Source organism: Andrena cerasifolii, chromosome 1 (assembly GCF_050908995.1).
Source record: "Andrena cerasifolii isolate SP2316 chromosome 1, iyAndCera1_principal, whole genome shotgun sequence".
Classification (NCBI taxonomy): domain Eukaryota; kingdom Metazoa; phylum Arthropoda; class Insecta; order Hymenoptera; family Andrenidae; genus Andrena; species Andrena cerasifolii.
In genome coordinates, this window is record NC_135118.1 from 11,126,768 (window position 1) to 11,150,632 (window position 23,865).

The 23,865-nt window shown below is 37.1% G+C and overlaps 4 protein-coding genes across 4 annotated transcripts; 2 read left to right on the forward strand and 2 right to left on the reverse strand.

Moving 5' to 3' along the window:
• Positions 1-3,342: 3,342 nt before the first annotated feature.
• LOC143373937 (uncharacterized) lies at positions 3,343-5,092 on the forward strand. The gene is made up of 5 exons (XM_076821670.1): positions 3,343-3,604; positions 3,689-3,789; positions 3,864-4,060; positions 4,199-4,670; positions 4,743-5,092. Exons 1-5 carry the CDS (start codon positions 3,592-3,594, stop codon positions 4,914-4,916), a joined length of 957 nt encoding a protein of 318 aa, XP_076677785.1. The 5' UTR covers positions 3,343-3,591; the 3' UTR covers positions 4,917-5,092.
• A 1,845-nt stretch (positions 5,093-6,937) lies between these two features.
• Positions 6,938-14,361, forward strand: Mts (protein phosphatase 2 catalytic subunit mts). The gene is made up of 6 exons (XM_076821698.1): positions 6,938-7,568; positions 9,067-9,276; positions 9,435-9,698; positions 9,780-9,952; positions 10,074-10,181; positions 10,893-14,361. The coding sequence occupies exons 1-6, from the start codon at positions 7,467-7,469 to the stop codon at positions 10,963-10,965; spliced, it is 930 nt and encodes a 309-aa protein (XP_076677813.1). The 5' UTR covers positions 6,938-7,466; the 3' UTR covers positions 10,966-14,361.
• A 525-nt stretch (positions 14,362-14,886) lies between these two features.
• On the reverse strand, positions 14,887-17,737 carry LOC143373939 (solute carrier family 25 member 16). The gene is made up of 7 exons (XM_076821685.1): positions 17,556-17,737; positions 17,169-17,261; positions 16,961-17,094; positions 16,402-16,587; positions 15,913-16,069; positions 15,693-15,834; positions 14,887-15,592 (listed from the first exon to the last, which is right to left on the reverse strand). Exons 1-7 carry the CDS (start codon positions 17,617-17,619, stop codon positions 15,418-15,420), a joined length of 951 nt encoding a protein of 316 aa, XP_076677800.1. The 5' UTR covers positions 17,620-17,737; the 3' UTR covers positions 14,887-15,417.
• Positions 17,738-18,802: 1,065 nt separating this feature from the next.
• Mrpl15 (mitochondrial ribosomal protein L15) lies at positions 18,803-22,731 on the reverse strand. The gene is made up of 5 exons (XM_076821711.1): positions 22,476-22,731; positions 22,053-22,207; positions 19,943-20,108; positions 19,710-19,869; positions 18,803-19,177 (listed from the first exon to the last, which is right to left on the reverse strand). The coding sequence occupies exons 1-5, from the start codon at positions 22,575-22,577 to the stop codon at positions 18,876-18,878; spliced, it is 885 nt and encodes a 294-aa protein (XP_076677826.1). The 5' UTR covers positions 22,578-22,731; the 3' UTR covers positions 18,803-18,875.
• Positions 22,732-23,865: the final 1,134 nt, after the last annotated feature.

A 23,865-nucleotide genomic window follows, 5' to 3' on the forward strand; every position in this document is an offset into this window, starting at 1 on the left:
GAATGAGTAAATTATGTTTTAAAAATTTTTTCAAGATTACAATTTTTGAAATTCCAAACAACTATGGGCATATTTAAATTTCCTCATTTTCTTGTGCACAACATCCAACTAATTTGCTATTCCAATTGCAATTTTAAACATGTTTTATATTTAAATTTTTTAATAAAATCATGCAATATGTATTGTGCCCGGATGGAAAGAAGTCGGTCGAGAAACTCTAGGGTCCGAATAGTATTTCCCTATTCCCCGGCGCGACAACGTCGACGAATACAAAGTAAGCAAACTGGACACGGGCGGCGGGAGCCAATGCGAGCGAAGAACCCCTCGTGCCCCTGTGACATTTCAACCGACTTCTTTCCATCCGGGCACAGTAGAAGTATATTCAGGTATGTCATGCTTTCATAGTGTCTAAAAAGTGAAGCAGTGGCGTTCACTTAAATAAAGAAAAACGATGTTGAAGTTTCAAAAATTGTTACTCAAAGAAGAAAGTGATCTTTAACACATAAATCGCTCTTCAAATAAAGTGCACTTTCCCTCAGACATTTATTTCATGTTGCTAAACAGAAATAAGTTAGATTTTAGTCTTCTTGGGCGACTTAGTCTATACATTACTTCTTCATATTAAATTTTATGAAATAAAAACAAACTAAATGGTATTGTTGATTAAACGTATTACTACAAGCAGGTAGGAATATTTATTAATTAAAATACAATGTCAAAACTGATGACAAATTTTAAAAGGAACACAGAGAGACATTGGCATCTATATTTGTGTTGACATTTTAATTCCAATAGTACATACAGTACAATGAGAATTTTATTTTTTGTTTGCTAATTTAACTATTGGAGCGTATTTGTGCATTGTTACACAGATTACTCTATGCTTGTCACAGCATTAATTATCATTAAACTGTTTACATCACTTTCAAACAAATTTATTACATTTTTTTACTAGTACAATTGGCAATACAAGTTAATATAATGTTTTTTATTTTCTTTTTCTTAAATTCATAAGTTAGATAAGAAATACTGTACATTTCTAAATATATAGAACTAATAATTTCATAATCTTTGCAGAATTTTTTTAAATAAAAATACCTGCTTAATATTACTAGAATAGTTTATTATTGGAAATTAATTATTTCTATTCATTACATATACATTCCTGAATACACTTTTGAATACTTAAAAATTGTCGTGTCGTGACATTGCCGGTGGTTACACTTTAATATGGCAAACTATTACATATCTGAAAATAAATCTTTTAGAATAATAAGCAATTTTTCGATCCAGTAATGTAGAAGAAATCTAACTTCACTCGAGAAATATTGTACATAATAAGATAATTTTATGTTATCACTAGTCATATCAAATTCTCTTCCTAACTGCTTTTTATGTACTATTCTTTTTCTAACAATTTTCATAAAATTCTTTTTCATCATATAATCATACAACAATATTTATGTTCAGTAAAGACCTTTACCAGGGCCTTTACCATTATCATGGAACTCCTTCAAGGGCATGAAAATCAATTAGCAGAAGGGATATAAATGAATGAACGCATATAGTGGCGCCCCTTAAAGCCAGCCCTGACCTTTATTGGGATTGGCAAAGCTTCGATACGCTACCTGGTGGCGACCTACTCTTTCAGGTTCTGATTTTTGCCACCAGGTAACGTATCGCAGCTTAACCAATCCCAATGGGCAGCCAACCAGCGTCGCCGGGAAATAGATTGTTAACGCTGGTGGCTTCGCGTTAGCGTCGCTCGGTTTGGCTTGGCGCTGACGTCGCCACACGCACACATTACCACTACTCCCTGTAGGTGTTCCCCCCTCCACGAACATCCGAGGAAACTCAGGAAACCGCCGCACCAAAATGTTTTCCGTGGACACTGGTGACGACTTTGCTCATGAACGAAGCTGGTGTAAAAACTATCATCGGCGACAAAACATTTCGCAGTGTTCCACTACAGACGAGGTATAAGATCGTATACGATAGACCTAACATCTTATGGGAGTTCGTGTCACGCAACTAATAGCGAATTCGGCAGGCACGCACTGTCACTGCACTGGTCACTTCCACAGCATTCAACGTGTTAAGCACGAATAATTGAAAATATTTTCCACATGAAGTTTCCCATGGTATGGCACAGATGGCACCACTAGTTGACACTGTAGCGTTGTACACTGGGTGTCGAAACCGGTTTCCCTTCGGAAAGTTGGCAACGTTGCATGTTACTAGAACCACTGAGTTATGCCTAGTGACATGCAACGTTGACAAATTTCCGAAGGGAAGCCGGTTTTGACGCCTATTGTATGTAGAACCTAAGCATAACCTATAAGAAGGAAAAATGTAATATCTCTGAAAGTGGAAAAATGTGGGAAATTTTCTTTTTGGATATTAAAGTCGGATGTTTATCTATTATAACCCCCGAAATATGTAGGCTGGGAAGTGCTGGGTACTAACCTAAAGCTATAACAACTTACAGAAATTGAATTTCACTCCAGCGTTACCAGTAGCCACGAAATAGAAAAATGACTATTGATGTGTTTTGTTATTTACACATTAAGCTACTAGCTTGGTTAGTATCATTTTCCAATTCCATCATATGCAATAAATATAACACTTTAAAAACGCACTTTAAATGTTTATATTTGCAAACATTTACAACTAAATGCAAATAATAATGAAATATGGCCAAGGTTTTAAAACAAAAGAATAACACATAAAACTTTTTCGGTTTTTACCAAGTTTCTGTGATTTCAAACCATTGTGCGATGTAGTTAGGATGCGTGCTTCGACCACCGTCCATAAGTCTCCAATTAAATTTAACGTAATCCATAGCTACATAGCTAATTGCAAGTAAGTTTGAACATTTCCGCGCAATCTCTGGGCTAGTTGCGTTTGAATTCGCGGACTCAGCGTTGCCGGGAAGTGGGTTCCTGCAAACTATTCCAAGCCAAGTAATGCTAAGCAATTTGATTGATCCTTTCACTAGTGACAAGAATTCTCCCAGAAGGCAAAAAATGGATTTTCGATTCTTACCTCAAAAAATGGATTTTCAATTCTTACATCAAAGAATCGATTCTGGAAAAATCAAATACCAAAGAATCGATTCAAAAGATGGGGAATTACTTGTCACTAGTGAAAAGACCAATCAAATTGCTTAGCATCACTTGGCTTGCTTGGCGTCGATTGGTGTGACGTCACGGAGTCATCACGCACACATATACGGCCACTGCCGTAGGTGTTCCCCCTCCACTACGAATAGTTTGCACAAGTTTGCAGGAACGCACTTCCCGGCACCGCTGTTCGCGGTAATTCGCAGTAATTCGTGTATGTATACGGGGCGCTCTAGCCTTACCCGCAGTGGAAATTTTATATGCATGTATGTACATAAGTACTTGCTTGCATACAATGCGAAACTATTCACAACCAATACTGCAGTGACTTGTTCCGTATTTTATACTTGTGTTGAGTTCTGTACACTTGTGTATCCATAAGTCAGAATTAAAATCTACGTAGTTTTCATAATTGGGACTATTAATTACAATTCTTTAGGTTCATTATTGATCATTGCATTGGATTGTAATGGCACATAATGGTACAATAATTATTTTTTATCAATAATTGTCGAGGAAAACATTTGAACGTACAATTACAGTTGAAAATGGTTGTATTGTTTTAGATGATAATAAAAGCGAAGGTTCTGCTGAAATCGAGGGGGAAAATGAGAACGATGAAAAGGAAGAGCCAGAGAAGATTCTCATCATAGATCCCGACAGCGAAGTTTGTCCTTGTTATTGCATTCATTTAATTGTTACATATTTCTCATACATACATGATCTTCGCTTGTGTTTCAGGAACTAGATTTGAACCACTCGAGGTTAACAAAACTGGAAAATCTGGAACCATTGAGGAAGATACATAGATTGTCTTTTACGTGGAATTTGATCAAGAAGATCGAAAATCTTGATACCCTTACTACTTTAGTTGAACTAGAGCTGAGGGATAATCAGATTATTACTATAGAGAATTTAGATGCTCTTGTAAATTTGGAGTACGTATCTTTCAATGATATGAAATATAATCTTTTGGTCGTTGCGATAATTACATAATCATGCGTTAAGTAAATTGTGAAGTCATTTCGAGGCTTTTTTAATACAACCAAATTTTAATTTGTGATCATTGCTTTCAGGCTTCTAGATCTGTCTTTTAACCGTATCAAAAATATAGAAGGTCTGGAGAATTTATTGAACCTACAGAAGTTGTTTTTGTCATCGAACAAACTTCATTGCATCGAGAATGTATCGCACTTGACAAATCTTACGACTCTCGAATTGGGCGACAATAAAATTAGAGAGATCGTCAATCTTGAAGGTCTGGAGAATTTGACGAGTTTGTTCCTTGGTAAAAATAAGATCACGAAGATCGAAAATTTAGGATCATTACAGAACCTTCAGTTGTTGAGTCTACAAAGTAATCGCATCGAAAAAATAGAGAATCTAGAGGAACTGAAGAAACTAGATCAATTGTATCTGTCTGAAAATGGGATAACATGCATCGAAGGACTGTTAAACTGTCAAAGATTAACAACATTGGATCTAGCGAATAATAAAATAAAAAAGATTCAAAATATTGATCATCTTGGGAGCTTGGAAGAGTTTTGGGTAAAATCAGTGTCTTACTTTACCATTAAGAGTTATGCCGCGCTTTTATTTACATATTTATTAACTTCGCAGATAAATAACAATGAAATCGAAGACTGGGCGACTGTGGAGAACTTAGCAGCCAATAAGAATTTACAGACTGTTTACCTAGAGCATAATCCTGTTGCCGCGGATCTAAACTACAGAACTAAAATGAAATTATTGCTTCCATGGCTTGTCCAATTAGATGCAACACTTTGCAGATGAACAATGCAGTGCCGCAAAGTAGATTGCCAATGTATTAATCGTTTAAACTGTATTTATTGACTTGGTCATTTATCTTTTTTAATAATATTTTAAAAGATTATTTTCAGCAGGAAGGATACGATAAATATATCCTCAAGCTTATTGATGGAAAATATCAGATGGTTGATTCTTTAACAGGGAGTGCATTCCTCCCGTTTACATTTCACACCTTATCGACAATTTTTATCGATGTAATCAACGAGCGATGAGAATTTATCTCATCGTTCCCATTCTCAGTATATAAAAAAATATCAATTTGCAAACAAATTACATCGATTGTTAAAATTTCTGAATTTTCCAATCAAGCATCGAGTGTTCCGATAAGACATTCCGTCTTAACGTAATTGTTGATTATGACAGTTAATTTAATTCAATCATTTAATGTATTTCAAGGTTTTTTAAGTTCCCGAAGCTTTATCAATAAGACATTGTAGGGAAAAGACATAATACATTTGGCTATTTATATTTTCAACTAAGAATATTGTTAGGCATCATTTAAAAATAAAATTCCGCAATGACATTGAAACAGTTTATATTTAAATCCGATTTGGCTAGGTCAGGGTTGACTAACTGGTGGCTCGCGAGCCACCGAGGGCATCTCCGCCTTGCTGCCACGCTGAACGGCCCCCCTCCATACCTCCCAGACGCTGACGATCGCAGTCGATTCCTCCTTTCCTTCTCTTTTTGACTGCGATCGTCAGAGTCTGGGAGGTATGGAGGGGGCCTTTTAGCGTGGCAGCAAGGCGGGGGTGCCCCCGGTGGCTCGCGAGCCACCAGTCAGTCACCCTGCGCTAGGTATTAATCATTAGGAAATACTCTACATAATAATTCTAAATTTCAGCGTTAAACTGAAACTAATACTCCCTCCAAAATGTTGTGTACTCTACAAGTGAACTATTAATATTTTTAATCAATTAACTTGAAATATTCCTGTAAGTCCTAACATCAAACAATACCACGGACTATAAAACATTCAATTGCTTGAAGTTGTTTCGGGTAGCCGAGTACCCGACGGGTCAAAAAGTAACAACTCTAAGTCCTTCATTAAACAATCTTACACCTCGAAATGTAATATTGTGTGCTCGCCAATTTACACAGAAAATATGTAGAGATTATACATTTAAGTACATTATACGTAATATCATTTCCATCGAATAGGAAAGTAAATACATGATGCACGCTTAACGTATTATTACGACTTCGCGATAATTTACTTAAATCCTTCTTAAAACATCCATGACATCCTAAATAATAAAATGCATCGCAAGTATGTATGTACAGTGGCTCACAGCCATAATCGTACTCTTTAAAATCGCATAATTTTTTTAAAATTAATCCAAACGACTTGAGTTTTTTTTAGAAGCTAAAAGGATTAGTTTGCTAAGTGAAGTGATTCGTCAGTTTGAAAAAAATGCATTTGGTCGGAATAGCAAAAAAAATAGAAAAGGTCGTTTTTTCAACTTTTTTTTGTGAGCCTGTAATGAAAATTCAGAAAACCCGTTTGTAGATTGAAGATTAAGTTGTATACGTGTTTAAAATTTCATGAAAATCGGTTAACGTTGCTTTGAGCTATAAACGCTTAAAGATCGCAGAATACGGCCGAGAATCGCTGATTATGGGATTTTCCGAAACCCTTTCTATTTTTTTTGCTATTCCGACCAAATACATTTTTTTTCAAAATGACGAATCACTTCACTTAGCAAACTAATCCTTCTAGCTTAAAAAAAAACTCAAGTCCTTTGGATTTATTTTAAAAAAGTTATGCGATTTTAAAGAGTGTACGATTATGGCTATGAGCCACTGTACATTTCATCTTAAACATTCGAATTACACAATTTCCATTAATCAGAGACTTCGGTCTCCAAGCCTCCAATATGTTTAATCTACGCAAGTGTACTCATTCACAGCTGAAGCTAATATCTTATCAGTAATACGTTTCGAACGAGAACCTCCCAAAATTAGCTTTATCTCGAACGCTCAATGAGAACGTTTCCACCGACACGTAATGCCACCTTAAGTTCACACTCACAATCGTTTCCTCCTAACTCGCGTTTAGACGTCACACGTAAAAGTCTGATGCTAACCTGTGCTAACCTGGCGAGAGTATAATCACCATCATTAGAAACGGACGAAACGGTGCAGTATTCACGCACAGTGTGTGTTGTATGTACGACATACGCGACGGTTTACGGCTGTTTACGGCGGAGGGTCGGCACTCGGCAGCGGTAAAGCGAACGGGTGATTGGCCAACGGGAAGCGGCCGCGCGCGCCGATTGGACGGCGCGGTGATCCAGGTTTACGGTTCAACGAGGCACGCATGGATCGAGTGTGACGTCACCACCAGTACTCGCGATCGGCCATTTTGTGAGTGTGTGCTTGATCGGGATATTTGTGTTAAGAAGCTTTCCCAGCAAAACCGAATGATTTAGTTCGCGGGACGGGCCCGTTTTACTTTTATTGCACGTGCTGAGAGCGCGCAGGCTGCCCGTGGACCTCACGTAGACCCGTACAATGGAAGAGAAAGCGTCGCTGAAGGAGCTCGACCAGTGGATAGAACAATTAAACGAGTGCCAACAACTAACAGAAAGCCAAGTGAAAACTCTGTGCGAGAAGGTACGGGATCTGTCTCGAATCGTATTTCTCCCTGCTGATACCTTCGTACACCTGTTCGATCAGGATAATCTATCGCACGCTCTGACCCGTACAATTCCCGTTTCCCCGTCTCCGCCGTTCGTCGTTCGTTTGCACTTGCATTTTACGAGACCGCTGAGCATGGCTTGACGTGTCGTTAGAAATCTCGTTCCGACACGGTTCGAACGTTCTGCGTACACAGAGGGAAAGCAAACTTTCGATACATGTCGTACTCTTCACGACTTCCCCGATCTTAACTCGTCACGATAACGATCAGCCGTTCGAACAACTGTGACTGACCGTGTTCACCGATACCAGGGTAACCCAAGGCAATTTGTTCGTGCCATTGCAAAATTGGCCGGCTTGGCGTCCAATCAGCCGACCGATTCTATTTTTATTATTTTTTCTTTTGTATATAACGCGCACACCGCTTCCTCTAATGCGCCTCTCCGTGCACTTCTGTGATGTTGCATCGGACAGTACTTTGCCTAGATTAGTCGTCCTTCTTTCAACGGGCTTGGGAATGTTGCGAGCTATCGCCGAGAACAGTTCGATGATTGTTTGAAAAAAAAAATTCCAATTATTGCGATACTTGGTAGTAGTTCGGACTCGGAGTGGAGAAACACACTTTTGCCGCAATAAAAGGAATCGATTATGTTCGATATGCTTGTGATAATATTATATAAGCTCTTGATAACATGCGTTGAACTTTGAAATATATGCCACGGTGAATTTTACTGATATGCTATTTCTTTGTCACGGCAAGAATTAGAAATTTTACAGAAGAGTAACGGACTTATAGATTCTGATTACCGTTGCAATATTACTTTCCGTAGTGGTTCAGAATTGTACAGAACAGATTTCGTAAAAGGGATCCTGATCGACAACCGTTGCAAAGAATAAACGCGCGAAAAGAATGCTTTGAATCCTAACAAGTCTTAGAATTCTTATTATTGCCTGTACTGGGGAAAGAATTAACGAATAACATTGGGTGCGCTCAGTGGACTCAACCGCTACGTAGCCGCTTGCCGAGCTCAACGGTGATCGGTTCTCGCTCCACTGAACGACACTTGGGAGAGTAGCGATATTTGTAGCAACTCATGGCGTCCCGTAAAAGTAGCGGAGTTTATCTACGCTCGTAAAAATGGTGACCGCTCACTAAACGTGTCGAGCGGTGAGCTACCTAGCGGTAGCGTTCAGCGAGAAATCAGTGAGCGGCTACATAGCGCTTGAGTCCGTTGAACGCAACATTATACCCTACGTTATATCATTTACTTATCTTATCTGCGATGAAATCGTGTTCTTTCATTTCTTAAGTATCCTATTTATCTTTGCTCGATACATATTGATAATTCTTCCGCAAGAACTCTTTCAGTTTCCTACACTTCTGAAACGTAGATTTTAAGCGCCAAGTTAAAGGGGCATCGAAGCGCGCGTCGCATTTAGAACTACAAATATCACAACTGATTTGTTCTTTTAGGCAAAAGAAATTTTAGCTAAGGAGTCTAATGTACAAGAAGTAAAATGTCCTGTAACAGTTTGTGGAGATGTACACGGGCAGTTCCACGATTTGATGGAACTGTTCAAAATAGGTGGCAAATCTCCAGATACAAATTATCTTTTTATGGGCGACTATGTAGATCGTGGCTATTACTCTGTTGAAACTGTTACCTTGCTTGTTGCACTCAAGGTAAGACTATTACAGATACAGACATATATCGTGTAGACGTCGGCGTGAAATGAATCGGTAAACTCTAACAAGCGTCTTTGAGCGCATCGAGTCTCCGGTAGAAATAGTTCCCCATCCGTTTGGATGCCGATTAACTAAATAATTCCGTCTCTATATAGGTCAGATATAGAGAAAGAATAACTATTTTACGAGGTAATCACGAATCAAGACAAATCACACAGGTATATGGATTTTATGATGAATGTTTACGCAAGTACGGCAATGCCAATGTGTGGAAATTCTTCACGGACCTGTTTGATTATTTACCATTAACCGCGTTGGTGGATGGTCAGATATTTTGTTTGCACGGTGGTCTATCACCGTCAATTGATACTCTAGATCATATACGCGCCCTAGACCGTCTTCAGGAGGTACCGCACGAGGTCGGTACTTGTGTTTCACCTGTTAAGATCGGAGCGGATAAGCGGTGAATACATACACTGACATTTTTCTGTCGCTTTTAGGGTCCAATGTGCGATCTTTTATGGTCAGATCCAGACGATAGAGGAGGGTGGGGTATTTCTCCTCGCGGGGCAGGGTATACTTTTGGACAAGATATTTCGGAGACTTTCAATCATTCTAATGGCCTGACATTAGTATCTCGAGCGCATCAATTAGTTATGGAGGGCTATAATTGGTATATTGTTTGAAATTGCTGGTCATATAAGTTGAATTTTTCTCATATGTTTACACAATATGTATATTCTACGAATAGTTGCATATTAGTTTACACTACAAAATATACTCATCCTTTGCAGGTGTCACGAACGTAATGTTGTAACTATATTCTCAGCACCTAATTACTGCTACCGCTGTGGAAATCAAGCTGCAATCATGGAATTAGACGATGCTTTAAAATATTCATTGTAAGTTTCTCTAGGATTTTATACGATTAGGAGCGTAGAAGACTAACAAAAGGAGGACACCATGAGGTAGACACCGATTCTGATGAGCCATGGCACGCTGGATCTATGTCGAAAATAAGTAAATAGGTGTCCGAGCGTTTCTGCCAATGGGCCTTAATAATAGAGATATTTACATGGAAATTATTAAAAATTTCGTAGTGGCCGTGGGGTTTTAATGGGTAAAATCTCACACTACCGTGGCGCTCCCGGGGGATTCCCCTCTAAAGGAGTCGGGATGCCTTTTGAAGATTTCCCCAAGTTAAAAAAAATATATTTATAGTTTTTTTTTTAACGTGTAGACATTTTCAAAAGGCACCCCGACGCCTCCAGAAGGGAATCTCCCGCGGACGCCAGGGTAGTGTCGGGTTTTAGTTGGTAAAAATCCCACACTACCCTGGCGTCCGCGGGAGATTCCCTTCTGGAGGCGTCGGGATGCCTTTTGAAGATGTCTCCACGTTAAAAAAAACTTTGAAATTTTTAATAATTTACATGTAATTGTCTCTATTATTAAGGCCCATTGGCAGAAACACTCGCACACCTATTTACTTATTTTCGACATAGATCCAGCGTGCCAAGGCTCATCAAAATCGGTGTCTACCTCATGGTGTCCTCCCCTTGTAAACCTGATTAAATCTCCAATATTAACGGATCTTCTGTTTCTCATTATCGCAGCCTTCAATTCGACCCAGCACCAAGACGCGGAGAGCCACATGTTACTAGGCGGACACCGGACTATTTCTTGTAAAGAGTCAAACCCCAGAGTTTAAATATTAAGGTAGAGGTATGGAAAAATGATTCAGGCTTTATAGCGACGCCACTGAACATAATTTACGGATAGAACATCAAATAAAAGTGTAAGGTTCCAGCTGTCCTTGCACACCATCATATTATACTCTCAAGTATTATATCATGTCTCATTTTTGTGGTGTCTCGTTGCGAGACGGAACACACATTCGCGTACTTTGCGTGTGTCCAACACCATACATCTCTAGACACAACATTAATTGTATACATGAAAAGGAAAAAAAAACAATAATGTACACGCGCACCAATTAAACAAATTCACGTATACCATTTTGAGTTCTACAACTTTAATTGTACTGCTTGTATTTTTATTATCGAGTAAAGGAAAAATATGGAAGAAATAAACGTAATAAGTAGTGCGAACGGAAAAGAAAAAAAAAAGAGGAAAATGTGCATGGTATTGTTTTGAAACCTTGGACGAATATTAATGTTGTTCGAGGTTTCAAAAAGCGTACCAATACGGTCATAATTTATATATTTAAGAGAGTATCGCATATAATTATTAGTACGAATGGAGCATGAAATGTTCCACTTCAGGGAAACACGAAGAGGGTTGATGCAACAGTAAATTTCGGGCATATGCAAATTGTGCCATATAAGCAATGTTCAATAAACTCTTTAGTGGATTTCTTTAATGAATTGTAATGTAGCATTGCACATAATAATTCATCAGAATAATATAGCATCCAGTGATTTCACTATTATAGCGTTCAACTTATTTTATTAAGTATATCGAAATATAAGTTATGTGAATCGTACTTTTATTATCATATTACAGTAAGCCCCGCTTGTGGAATAATCGAATTAGGTCCGCTGGTAATCGTACAGTAGGAGAGAAGTAACATTCTTGTTCCAAGAATTCATCCCACTTATCTCGCGGCAGATTGGTTCTTGAAAACAAATTGTCCGACAACGGGAGTAAACAAGATACACCAAGAATAAGTGAAATATGGCAACGTCGAGAAATCCTTGGTCTACCTGCGGCTGGCTATCGGTAGCCGAAAACGATAACGGGGCTCTGCGTATCGGTTGAATCATCCACTAACGAAAATTGAAGGTCTTATATTTCTCATTCGATCAATGATTATTCAGACTACGTTTAATTCTACGTAAATCGAGTCACTTCTGTGTTATACAAGTCAACACACACATTACGTACAATTAAAAACACTTCGCCATCTCCAGTCCATTAGAAGGACACTTATATATCGATCTAATGAAAAATATAAACTTAAAGTTTTCGTTGCTGCATGATTCATCTAGCGTGGAGGCTTTGGTACGAAGGCATTTGCCAAAGGCAGGTAGGCCAAAGGGTCGCTCACGTGGAACAAGCAGAAGCTAATTCGGATCGTAAAGCTATCTGGAAGCGAGGAAATACTGTAAAAGAGGGGGGAGGGGGGTAATTCAGTACAAGCCGATCTACCCTCTTCGGCATTTATTTTATTTCAGTTGTATTCGTCACTTATGTTTTTTTACCTCTCAAATTTAGATTTTTGTACAAACTTGATCGTACTACTACCAGCTTGAGTTTTTATTCAGGGAAACTGCGACACTTTTGCATCAATCCTAACGAAACTTCTTAAGTGAAACCCCTTACACACACATACACACACGCGCGCGCGCGCGCAGCAGACATTTTATACCGAATGAATTCATGCATTCACGATCATTAATTAAACTGAAAGTTAATTGCTTGTGGAACCTATTGACGACCTTTTTACTAATTAATAAATATAAAAAATGATGCTTCTGGTAAATAAACATGTGTAATGCAAGTCAAAGAAACTTCATGTGTTGTGTTGAATCATTCGATATTCATTGGTACAAAAGCATTGTACGCATAAAACATGGGACGAAGACATACTATATGTTCATGTAAGGAGTAAATGTAATTTCGAGGATACGCATGATGAGACGATACAGTAGATAAGGTGAAGAAAGAAACGATGTGTATGGATGCACACTATAGCAATATACTAATTGTAAGCCTGTAAATCTGAAAAGGAGTAGCGCAGAAAGAACCATAATAATATTGTGGATACAGGCAACCCTTTCTGCATGATTAAGCATTTTTTTCCTTTGTTCTTTTTTTTTTTTGTTTTACATGTCACGTATTAAAACACATTCACTGGACTATAAGAAGTAAGAATAAAACTTACTATATATAGGGAAAGAGAGAGTGAAAAGAAGGTTGCGCTATTATAATGCAAGCTGATGGGTTAATTAGAGGTACGCCTTACATGAAAATCAGTAATAGACCTTAGAAGTTACATAGCTAATTTTATATTCGCTCTATTTATTCTCTTCTTAAAAGTATTTCATATAATCGAGAAATTTCAATACCGCGAGCAAACTTGCGAGTTCTTAGACTCGATGATGAGACTTTGCAAGTCGATCGGTTTTCAGTTGTTAAATTTTACGTTTGAAACAGTACAACACTTGGATTTAAGTACACTTCAATTGTAAGGGCCATGTTTCTGTTTTGTCTCTGTTCCTGACGTAGGTATTTACTAAATATTCAAATGGTCTTGTATTAAGACGAACTACATGATAGGAAGAGCATGTGTTTTTATTGAAAGCTGACTGATTGATCACTGATGCACATGCATACGATCAGCCCAGAAGTCTAATTACAGTTTTGTCACGTTATGAGGACGACGCTCGGGGGACAAGTCGTTCTCTTAACGGAACAGTACGCTATTCGGTTTGCCTTTCGCATTTGGTGTATTCTCACAGTAATACAATGCCGTCGCTATCTCGAACGAAATTTACAGTACGCTGTCGCGTGCCCTCTCGCGCATTCTGAATCGCTTGCACTCGCGGCGACTGCAAAAGCGGAGATAGACATGTATCCTTAACGGAACAGAGGACTCTTCCTCACAACGGGACAACACTATATGTGAAACGTGTTCGTTATGTGTGTGCGTGTGTGTATATGTATATATGTATATATATATACACACACACACAATTTATACATCAATTTATACTTGTGTAATTATTGTGTATCACACAAATACCACATTGTATATATCAATTCGAAATAGTATCTTTTACGATATCATTTATATACAATATATTTCATACCAAGCAAAACGAATGCTTAGAACATTTGTAGATTATATGCGTGTGCATTTGATATTTAATAGTTTTCAGCAATGCTTTTCTATTTTTAGATTTTTCAAGTATCTTTGAAATATGTATTAAGTTACGAATATTAAATTGAACTCGTAAGATCTGCATTTTGACAGATGATACATTAGAGGGAAACAGTATGCCATGAACTGATGTCGTCTCATTATAAATAAAGCTAAAGAAATAAAGAGGTGTTATCGTATTGAGACAGTCTTACGTCATTTTTACACTTGGAATTTGATGAATGAAAGAGGGATGAATGAAGCAGCAAGATTATAATGATTAATCGTAAGATAGAGGAAAGAAAATAATTAATCGCACGTATTCTAACATAAAAGATCTTGAAAGTTTTTCATAAAAATAGATGAAATTTTTATGAACGAACTGGTAATTATAAAACACACGATTCTAGTGATATAATGGTATGTACAAAAATCAATATTTATTAAGAAATAGTTGAGCAACAATAAACGGTTCGAACTGAGATTGAGAATACCAGTAACAGAAATTATTCATCGTAATATGCAGTTTAGTAACTTCGCGTATTTAAACGTTCCATAAATAAATGAGAAACATTTGCATTAAAATATTCTTAATTGTATGTGCACATTGGAAATCATTTCGAATACATATTACTTACTATGCTTTTCCAAACAATTTGTCAAACCCATTTGCAACGTTTCTAATCAATAAAAGAATGACTTAGCGATTTGAATGGAACATAATATTTAACGAAAAATAATTTATTTATAAATCTTCTACAAACTTGAAATTACAGTATCTTCGACAGAATTGTTACATATATTCCTTTGGAACATCTACACCAAATATATTGTTACTTAAATATGATACAGTAAATCAACAATAAATTATTCCTTTCCTAAATAAACTTTAAACTTTTGATTGAGCACACCATCAATAAGAAACAGGATTATATTACAGTAATTATTATCACATTTTCTTATTGAAAATTCCTTCGATTACATCTATACATATAAATTCCCGTTAATCAAAATGTTTTGCCATTGAAATAATTATAAATAACTACTGACAATATAGTTATGGAATTAATGGTTCCTATTAATGCTCCTACAATGCTTTTAAATTAATTCAAAAACACCGTCAGAATCAAAACGATATTCTTCGCGCATGGACAATCGTTAGAAAAATATTTGATATCTATGTTTTATTCAGTTGTACTTATTCATTACTGGGATTGGATTATGAATACAGCTATCTATCACCCGGCTAGAAACAATCATAGTTTCATTCCCGTATCTAAATTCAGTATTTGTTTCATGATCTCGTATGTTGTGAAACTAACCGACACCATAGGAATGGCTCGTAAGTAATTGATGCTCATTCCACGATACAGACCTTTTACAATCCCATTTTCCTTATATATCATTTCTATAGTCTGTAGCATGCTAGCACTGAAAGCAGATATATAATGCAGCAAGGTTGCGTAATAAATCATTTATTAAAATCGAACGAGTTTTGCTTACGCTCATAAATTCGCGTGGATAAATTTACCTGTATTTATGCGTAGTTGGAGTCATCATTGCTAATTGCATACGTCTTCTAGTAACATCCAGGGGATAAGAGAAGCTTTGAGCAATAGCACCAGCGATTCCTCCACACAATAATCTGGCTGGTATAGTTAAACCTAGACCACCTGCAATCCGAGCATTCGCATGATTGTGTGCTCGTTGAAATGTGTCCGCTTTTTACGAAAATTTCTTATTCATCGTACCAGTATTCTGGTCACACGTGTTGCACAAATAGTCTGGCGCGTATCTCATACATAAAAACTTGAGTTTCTCAAACGTGTAAAACGAGAATCCTGCGTACGGAATCATGCCAATAATAGTTGGCAAAAATCCCTTGTATAACGCCGAAATGCCGCCCTCCTAAAAAATTGAACGTTCTGACTTTTAGAAACGGGCTCATTTTACATTCCTGCCTCGGAATCTATACAGATATACACATACATATGCTAATACAGTTTAAAATACCGCTACGCCGTTTACATACTTTTGCAGTTTATCTGATATCTTTTATCTCTGGCAGCAGGCACTCAAAATACAGTGCAGCTCGCTTTTGAACTTTACACTTTATACTTAATTGAAACATTACTGATACTATGGTAATATCGATCTAAATATTTAACACTGCATTGAATACGAGGTCGTTTTTTTTTCAGGAATAGGTACTTATTAAAATAAAGGTTAATAGAAGCTACCTTTTTAAAGACTGTAATACCCGTATGTATAATTCCCGTGTAAATGTGTTCGCCGGTAACTTGGAACGCAAGCCTGGCTCGAATGGTATCCAGGGGGTACGTTAATGTAACTGCTGTAACTCCTGCGGCAGATCCAGCCACAAACTTATCTAAATGCGTGTGCTTGCCAAATAAGCCTCCTAGATACTGATAAAAACGAAAGGTGACTTAATTCGCTCGCAGCTCTATCCGCCTAACCCAGACACTTTTCCCAGTGCCGCAAACAAAGAAACAAACATATTTCATTTGTCCCGTTCGCTTGCAAACCGCACGCTTGCTGCTTTAAATCTTAACGCTTAGCGTACATTATCGTACGGTTTTATAAATACATTTATGTAACTGTATGCATAAATAAGAAATTCACAGGTGAATCTATGTGGCTAAAGCTCACCTTCGAACTATGAGCATGTCTTTATATTAATAACGGTTACTTCGCTCTGCGGAGCCACTTTACCCAGAACAAATTCAGCATTATTTTTTCAAATTACTTTATGTCACTCGAGAAGCGATCCGTAGTTACCTGTTTGTACAGTTCGAATGTGGTGAATTGTATGGCAGCATATGGAAAGATTCTAATCATTTGAGCAAAGTTCCCCTTGTAGAGAGCAAAGAAGTGCTCGCGATGGATAATTTCATTTAATCCGGAAAATACACCTGTAGCGATAAATTAGATTTCGAGTTGGTTTCCTTAGTTTTTTCATTATTCCGCTTGGTAGTACTATTCTTACCCAAATGTTTGTAATGTTTGTTGTGCGCTTGTAACAATATCTTTATCCTATCCAGAGGGGCAACTGTTGTCTTGGAACACATTCCAGCTACACCTATGGAACAGGTGCTTACTTTGATCAAAGAAATCTTTGGCTATCTTTGAACGATCGTTCATAATACCTATGTACTTACTTTATGCTTACACAGTATTCCTGACAGTATTCATTTACTAATAATATTAATGAGAAATTCTATATATATGTACTTACGTGATATATCATTTCAAAGGCATATATGTTAGAAATAAAAACTGTGGAATCTTTTGCAACAACTGACAACGAAATGTTGATGAAAATGCAACGATGATGCGAAACTATGTTTCGAACAAGGATTTTTTTTCAACTCACCACCAGCGAGTAGATTTTTTAAGAAAAATTCATAATTCTTTTCGGGCTCGGCGCGTAATGCCATGTTCAGTTAGTTGTTACCCGCGAGAAACGTTTAAATCTCGATAGGAAGCCGAGCTGAGCCGAGCCAACTGTCGCGGAAGAACGTTCAGCGTAGACTGTCCCGTCGCGTGTCTGCAGGTAACGGGATCATTGACCTTGTACCCACTTGTATCTCTTGTAGTATGTACTATGTATGTACGTACCTTCTCTTACGTTTCTATCCATTTCCATTCGTGTCAGAAATGCCAAATATTTAGGTTATTACCACCATAACCGTGGACTTTCACTTGAGAATATGTATACTTAGAAATAGATTATTCTGTAAATAATGTGTTTTCCGATATGTATTCTATTCAGTGAGAGACGCCGAACTTTATTGCTGATAAGTTCACAATATAACAATACTTATATCGTTTTATGTCTTTCTACAAAATTGTCTATTCCTCTTAAAAATTCCTTTAGTTTCGTTTGAAAGAATGACATTTCAATTACATTTTCGACTTCCTCAATTCAATTTATCCTTTAACCCACAAATGACATTGATAACCCGACTTACGTTAATAATTTCCCCGTAATATTCTCTTTCGTTTCATCGATTTCAAGCATGTGTAATAAATGGAATATTTTTAGTATCGATGTGACATAAAAATCTTCCAAAAGGAAAATCGCTATTTAAGCTAGTAGTTATTTTATATTAAAAGGATTAATGACGCTCGCGGCGAGTTATATTGTTATAACCTCAATTCTCTGAAAAGCTGCATTATTAAAGTGACCAGACGTCCCGCATTTGAGTCCTTTGTTCCGCATTGAAAAGTATCCCGCAAAGTGTCCCGGATTGGACGTGTAACCTTTTACATTTTCGCAGTGGCATAAAGTTACTGTTTCCTCTACTTTTTTCGTTGTGAAAAAAAAAGAAATATTTTTAATTTCGTTTCAATGTATCACTTTATAATCAGAAGTATGTACTTTTAAATATATTGTATATATGGAAAAGATCTCCTCATGGATCTGTTAACCTTTTCTTTTTGCTTGCTTGCCCTGCATTTGGAACAGAAAATATCTAGTCACTTTATGCATTATGTACTTGTAGAATGACATAATAAATGAAATAAAAAATAAAACATGGATAGATGTAAGTAGAACAGTTTGCTTTGGCAAAATTCTAGAACTAGTCCTAATTTAGTGAAAAATAATTGTAAGCTTAATTCTTTTTGCATGTTACTTTATACAGCCAGTTATTTATGTGTCTGATACATGAATATATTATAAAAAAACATTTCAACTTAGATAGAATTCTTTAAGGTATTCAGCCTTAGGCTTAAGTATCGCTTTGTCCTTAAGACTGATGACCCAACCAGGCTCAAGGCCATAGAATAACTGCCTAGGATCTTTACGGTGTGTAAGCATCTCGTAATTTGGATCATTCTCAATCTTTGGGAGCGTGTAACCATACTTCTGAGACAAAACCAATCGTTCCTGAGAAACCTCCTCAGGATCTGATAAATATCCTCTTGTCGCTGCACTTGAATAATATTCTAAGCAATCTGTCGGTGGTAACAATCTGCGTGGTATTGGTGTTCCTAAGTAATTGAGAATGTTTTTAATATGATATCGAAGTCGGACATTCACGCTAGGGTGTTTCAATTTTCCAAAGGTGCTATTTTCATGTAAATTTGCTCGCCCCCTTGGATCTATTCATCTAAGTGATGTGTATGCCAAATTTTAGACAAATTTAATAATATTTAGGGGTTGCACGGTTTTATCACTAGGGTAGGTCTGGGGTGTGAACTATAATAATAATAATAATAATAATAAAATGTAAATTTATCTAAGTAACGTAAATTTATCTAAGTCTTCTTTCAAGTTTAGTTTCTTATTTAAAGACTTGAGAATAAAAATAATTGTCATTGGAAATCGTGTTTCCTTAGCCTTTAGTGGGCAAAGTATGCAACCTCTAGATATTACCCAATCTTCCTAAAATTTGTCAGATATTCTTTTCATATTAATAGGAACCAGGGCATGAGCAAGGTAAAGAAAAAATGTAGTATTTTAATTTTACCCCTATAATATGAAACACCCTAATTCATGCAGTAGAAAACTAAAGAATATTACCAGTGTTAAAAAATTGATCTACATTATGCAATGTTAATAAACAATGAGGGTCGTAATATGCAGTGGTAATTGTACCACCGTTTCTCTCAATGGCTGCAATTACGGGCTCGCTAGCCCACTGAACTTCTATGTTCACTTTCGCCTTGAATGCATCGGCTCCCTTAATAATGATTTCAAATAAGTCACAGGAAATTATATTGGAATTCTTAAGGTAACAAGAAAAAATCAGATACCTCATCTGTGAGATGAACACCCGAATGCTTGTGTTCTACTCTAAAGTTATACAATCCTGTGTTGATTAGAGATATGAGATCGATAGGATTAGATGAGTCTACTCTATTTGTATCAATGTACATTTGCAGTTGATGTAAGGTCAAAGGTGGATACTCTCTTCTTAAACTGCAATGGATACAAAAATATTTTTTTATTCTGTTACAACTCTAAGCAAGACATTAAACTGTCTAACATTAACAACTCTTTTTAGAAAAATAATAGTTTTGAATTACAATTGCATACTTCTTAAAGTTATACAATAAACAGTAAAGCTTTAACCCTTTGCGGTCGATGCCGCGACAGTGGCGCCATACGCAAGTCGTCGTAGGAGTCGGTGCCGCCAGCCTGTGGGCCTGATGTCATTCATGATCACCTGGCGAGCGGCACGGCGAACGAGGCTAGCGATAATGAAAGAAAACTATCCTCCCGATGCCAGATCCAAATGTTCGGATCAACTTACAGATATGAATGTTAATCGATCTCTTCGCAGAGGAGAGATTTCCGGGCAGTCAGTTTCGAATGAGCTCTCGAGAAAAATTGAGATCAGTAAAAAGAGCTAGCCAGTCTGCACGTCGCAGACGTTATGTTATGATTAAAAAGTACTGTATATATCATAAAATTTGTGTTAAAAATTTAAGAAATGAACAGTGTAATTCCCAGAAATGGAGGGGTTTAGGAATGATTCTCAAGATAATGAGATTAGTGATGATGGATTGGAATTTGAAGTATGTAATGAAAATATGAACAATGAAAGTGACAGTAGTGACGATTACATAGTTCCTCCTAAGAGATGGAATGTATTAAGGATATGTATACTCGATTTTGCCCTACTATGGCAGTTTGACAACTGAGGGTGTGGAGAAACCAGAACTTCCGGTTAACTCTCGAATTCCATTGACCCTAGTTAAAAAACTTCTGGACAACATTCCAAATGCTGAGGGCTATCATTTCTATACTGATAGATACTTTACAAGTATCCCGCTTGCCAATGAACTTCTAAAAGTAAAGGTCCATTTAACTGATACAGTAATGCCAAATCGTAAATACTTGCCAGCTGCAATTAAAAAACCGAAATTTTCAACAAAGTCGACTGTGGCTTATAAGAAGCAAAACATATCAGTCCTCGCATGGAAAAGCAAACGAATCTTAATTTTCCTGAGTACCAGTGATGCAGCATCCCTGGAATCGGTTACAAGGAGAACACGCGGTGGTGCCACAATAAATTTATTGAAACCAATTGTGACTATACATTGTACCAAAAAAATGAGAGCAGTTGATCGCACGGACCAATATGCAGCAACATATATTGTTTCCTTCGAAAATCCCTCAAATGGTGGAGGAAATTATTTTTTTGGAGCATGGAGATGTGCATCATCAATGCATACATAATGCATAGAATAACAAGACAACAGAACAACGAAAGGCCACTAATGCACTTAAATTTTGTGAAATGTTTAGTCGATGAGTCAGTAGGAAATTTCTGGCACCAAACACCATCTACAGCGCCACCTTCAATGTCATTCGTAGACATTAGATTAAATAATCAGCTTCATATAATTCGTTCAGGAACCAAGAAAGACTGTGCAGTATGTTCCGACAGGAAAACTCCACGGAAAAGACTAGAAACACGCACGTACCGTGATACCTGTACTTGGAAGCCAGGACTTCATATCGATGATTGTTTTGCAAAATATCACACTTTGGAAAAGTGCAGAAATTAAAAATTTATGGTTTTATGTATTATAAGTACTATTAAACACAACGAATCAGTTTCAACAAATTCTGTGTGTTTTTAATATCCATATGTTAGCTGTAAATCACTTAGGGACAAATAACTCAGAAAAGCTAAATTTGCTCCGACTAGCTGGTACACCCATCAGAGAAATTTGCCGATCGCAAAGGGTTAAAGAGAAATTAAAACTTTATAGAGCTGTGTGTTGTACCAGAGATGGGCAAAAAATTATTTGAAATCAAATTTTGTGTATGAAATTTTTATTTCAAATAATGTTTTGCCCATCTTTGCGTTGTACCACTGCATTAAATCGAGTCAAAAATTGGTGAACAACTTACTGATGCCCTTTGTAATACGGTTCGTAACCAAATCTAAGGTAAAAAGGATTATTTCCAGTTTCATATCCAAGGCGCATAAAATTTTGCCTTTGACCAGAGCCTTTATTACCAGCTCCGTGTTTGTCTCCGCCGTGTTGACCACGACCACGTTTTGACTGTTAGAAATGCACGTCTTTAAACTAATTATCATATACTAAACTGGCATGGATTCAAATTGTACAGCAAAATATAGTTGAATATAGTTGGACTTTATAAGTATGTATCATCAAAAATGGAATGAAATGATAAATATGTACTTTAGTTCCATCTTTTGTTCTGAACTTATTAAAAAGAATATATTTCAGTATTGTGGGTAAATGAAAATCAAGTTAAAATGAACTTTTATTGTAATAAAGCATATAGCATCATTAGAATAGTACTTACAGGCTTTCTAGAACCGGGGTTGTCTCGAATGTTACCTAAACATACTCTTGGTAATGTTCGCAGCATTGACAACGCCAAATCTCTCCCATGTTTTCCGGCCATTATTTTACAAATCACTTCGTCAAGAATTTAATACCCGTTTTACAATAATAATTCCATTAAATCTTTCATTCAATCGACTTTTTACAACATAACCTCAATTAGACAACAATTTGTCGGCCACGAAACAACACCGTGTATACTTGCAGGGTTGCCAGATGGTTTTAATATCGAGCCGCCAGATCGCGTAGGAAAAGTAGCACAAAAGCGTCAAAATTCAAATATCTTGAATGAAAAGGATGTTTAAATATTTTCTGGAACTGTTTTCTTTATTTCTTTCAGACATAACAAATAAACTTTATTTGAATAAAAAGCAGTTTAAATAAAACAGATGTGAAAATTAAAATTAATATTTTAACACAACAATGATAAACTGTTTTATAAAATAAAAAGACTTAGGCCGTCTGTCCACGAAGCGTCGCGTCATAGACTATTTTTAATACTTTTTTCGGCGCACGATACGTGAAAGGGTTCGCAAGGGTACGCAAAGTGCTAATAAACAATGTCATCTTGCAATTTATAGCTTGCACGGGCTTTGAAGAAATGCCATTTCTGAACGCCATAGTGTCTTGATCCACGAAATGGATTTTCGGAGAGAAATCCGCGTGAGTCGTTGACCGACCGAGCCAAAGCATACCGTAACAAAAGCCTACCCTCTTATGTCAAACTCTTTCTCTAAACAAGTCACACGTATACAAGTACGCACACACCTTTCAGCATTTCAACCATTTCAGAGTAGTTGCTGAGTTGGACGCTGTTCATGAACAGAGGTCGCTGAATTCAGTCCTCAAATGATGGGTCGGTAACACAGATTGGGTGGCGACACGAAGTCCCATAAGGTGATAGGTCTATTCTATACCTCGTCTGTGGCGTGGTCTAATACCGCAGCTGGATCGTGGCATAGGTAAATATTTCCACACGGAACGGGATCGTTGCGATCGCACACTTAAAATGGCTACCGGTCTCTTCCCTGTCTGCTATGTCAAATTTAATATCCTATGGCGAAAGCCAAAAGCACCCTGCCCCCTCTGCTGGCATCTAAAAAACCGTACACTTTCATCATCAGCTCATAGATGGCGGAAGTATCTGCGCATGGTTGCAGTGGAATGCGTGCTTGAGGCGCTGTTGCCGTAGTACCTGCTCGCGCGAGCGGTGTTTGCAAGATTAACTGATGGCCCTGCACGTGCGTACTTATATCATTCTTAACAATTCATCTTGGTACACCGATCCTCGGAGCGAAATGGCAATAATAAACGAAGGAAACAGATGAACAGTGGCAGGTCAAGTCATC

What these genes read in the sequence shown, in the direction of transcription:
- LOC143373937 (XM_076821670.1), top strand. An exon ending in TCATAGATCCCGACAGCGAA is followed by an intron (nt 3,790 to 3,863) that starts GTTTGTCCTTGT and finishes CTTGTGTTTCAG; the next exon opens with GAACTAGATTTGAACCACTC. An exon ending in GGAGCTTGGAAGAGTTTTGG is followed by an intron (nt 4,671 to 4,742) that starts GTAAAATCAGTG and finishes TTAACTTCGCAG; the next exon opens with ATAAATAACAATGAAATCGA.
- Mts (XM_076821698.1), top strand. Translation starts at nt 7,467, where the DNA reads ATGGAAGAGAAAGCGTCGCTGAAGGAGCTCGACCAGTGGATAGAACAA. An exon ending in CCTTGCTTGTTGCACTCAAG is followed by an intron (nt 9,277 to 9,434) that starts GTAAGACTATTA and finishes GTCTCTATATAG; the next exon opens with GTCAGATATAGAGAAAGAAT. An exon ending in TTCAGGAGGTACCGCACGAG is followed by an intron (nt 9,699 to 9,779) that starts GTCGGTACTTGT and finishes TGTCGCTTTTAG; the next exon opens with GGTCCAATGTGCGATCTTTT.
- LOC143373939 (XM_076821685.1), bottom strand. Translation starts at nt 17,619, where the DNA reads ATGGCATTACGCGCCGAGCCCGAAAAGAATTATGAATTTTTCTTAAAA. An exon ending in GTATTACAGTCTTTAAAAAG is followed by an intron (nt 16,070 to 16,401) that starts GTAGCTTCTATT and finishes TCAATTTTTTAG; the next exon opens with GAGGGCGGCATTTCGGCGTT. An exon ending in CACGTGTGACCAGAATACTG is followed by an intron (nt 15,835 to 15,912) that starts GTACGATGAATA and finishes CTCGGATTGCAG; the next exon opens with GTGGTCTAGGTTTAACTATA.
- Mrpl15 (XM_076821711.1), bottom strand. Translation starts at nt 22,577, where the DNA reads ATGGCCGGAAAACATGGGAGAGATTTGGCGTTGTCAATGCTGCGAACA. An exon ending in GTGTTCATCTCACAGATGAG is followed by an intron (nt 19,870 to 19,942) that starts GTATCTGATTTT and finishes ATCATTATTAAG; the next exon opens with GGAGCCGATGCATTCAAGGC. An exon ending in AGATCAATTTTTTAACACTG is followed by an intron (nt 19,178 to 19,709) that starts GTAATATTCTTT and finishes TCAATTACTTAG; the next exon opens with GAACACCAATACCACGCAGA.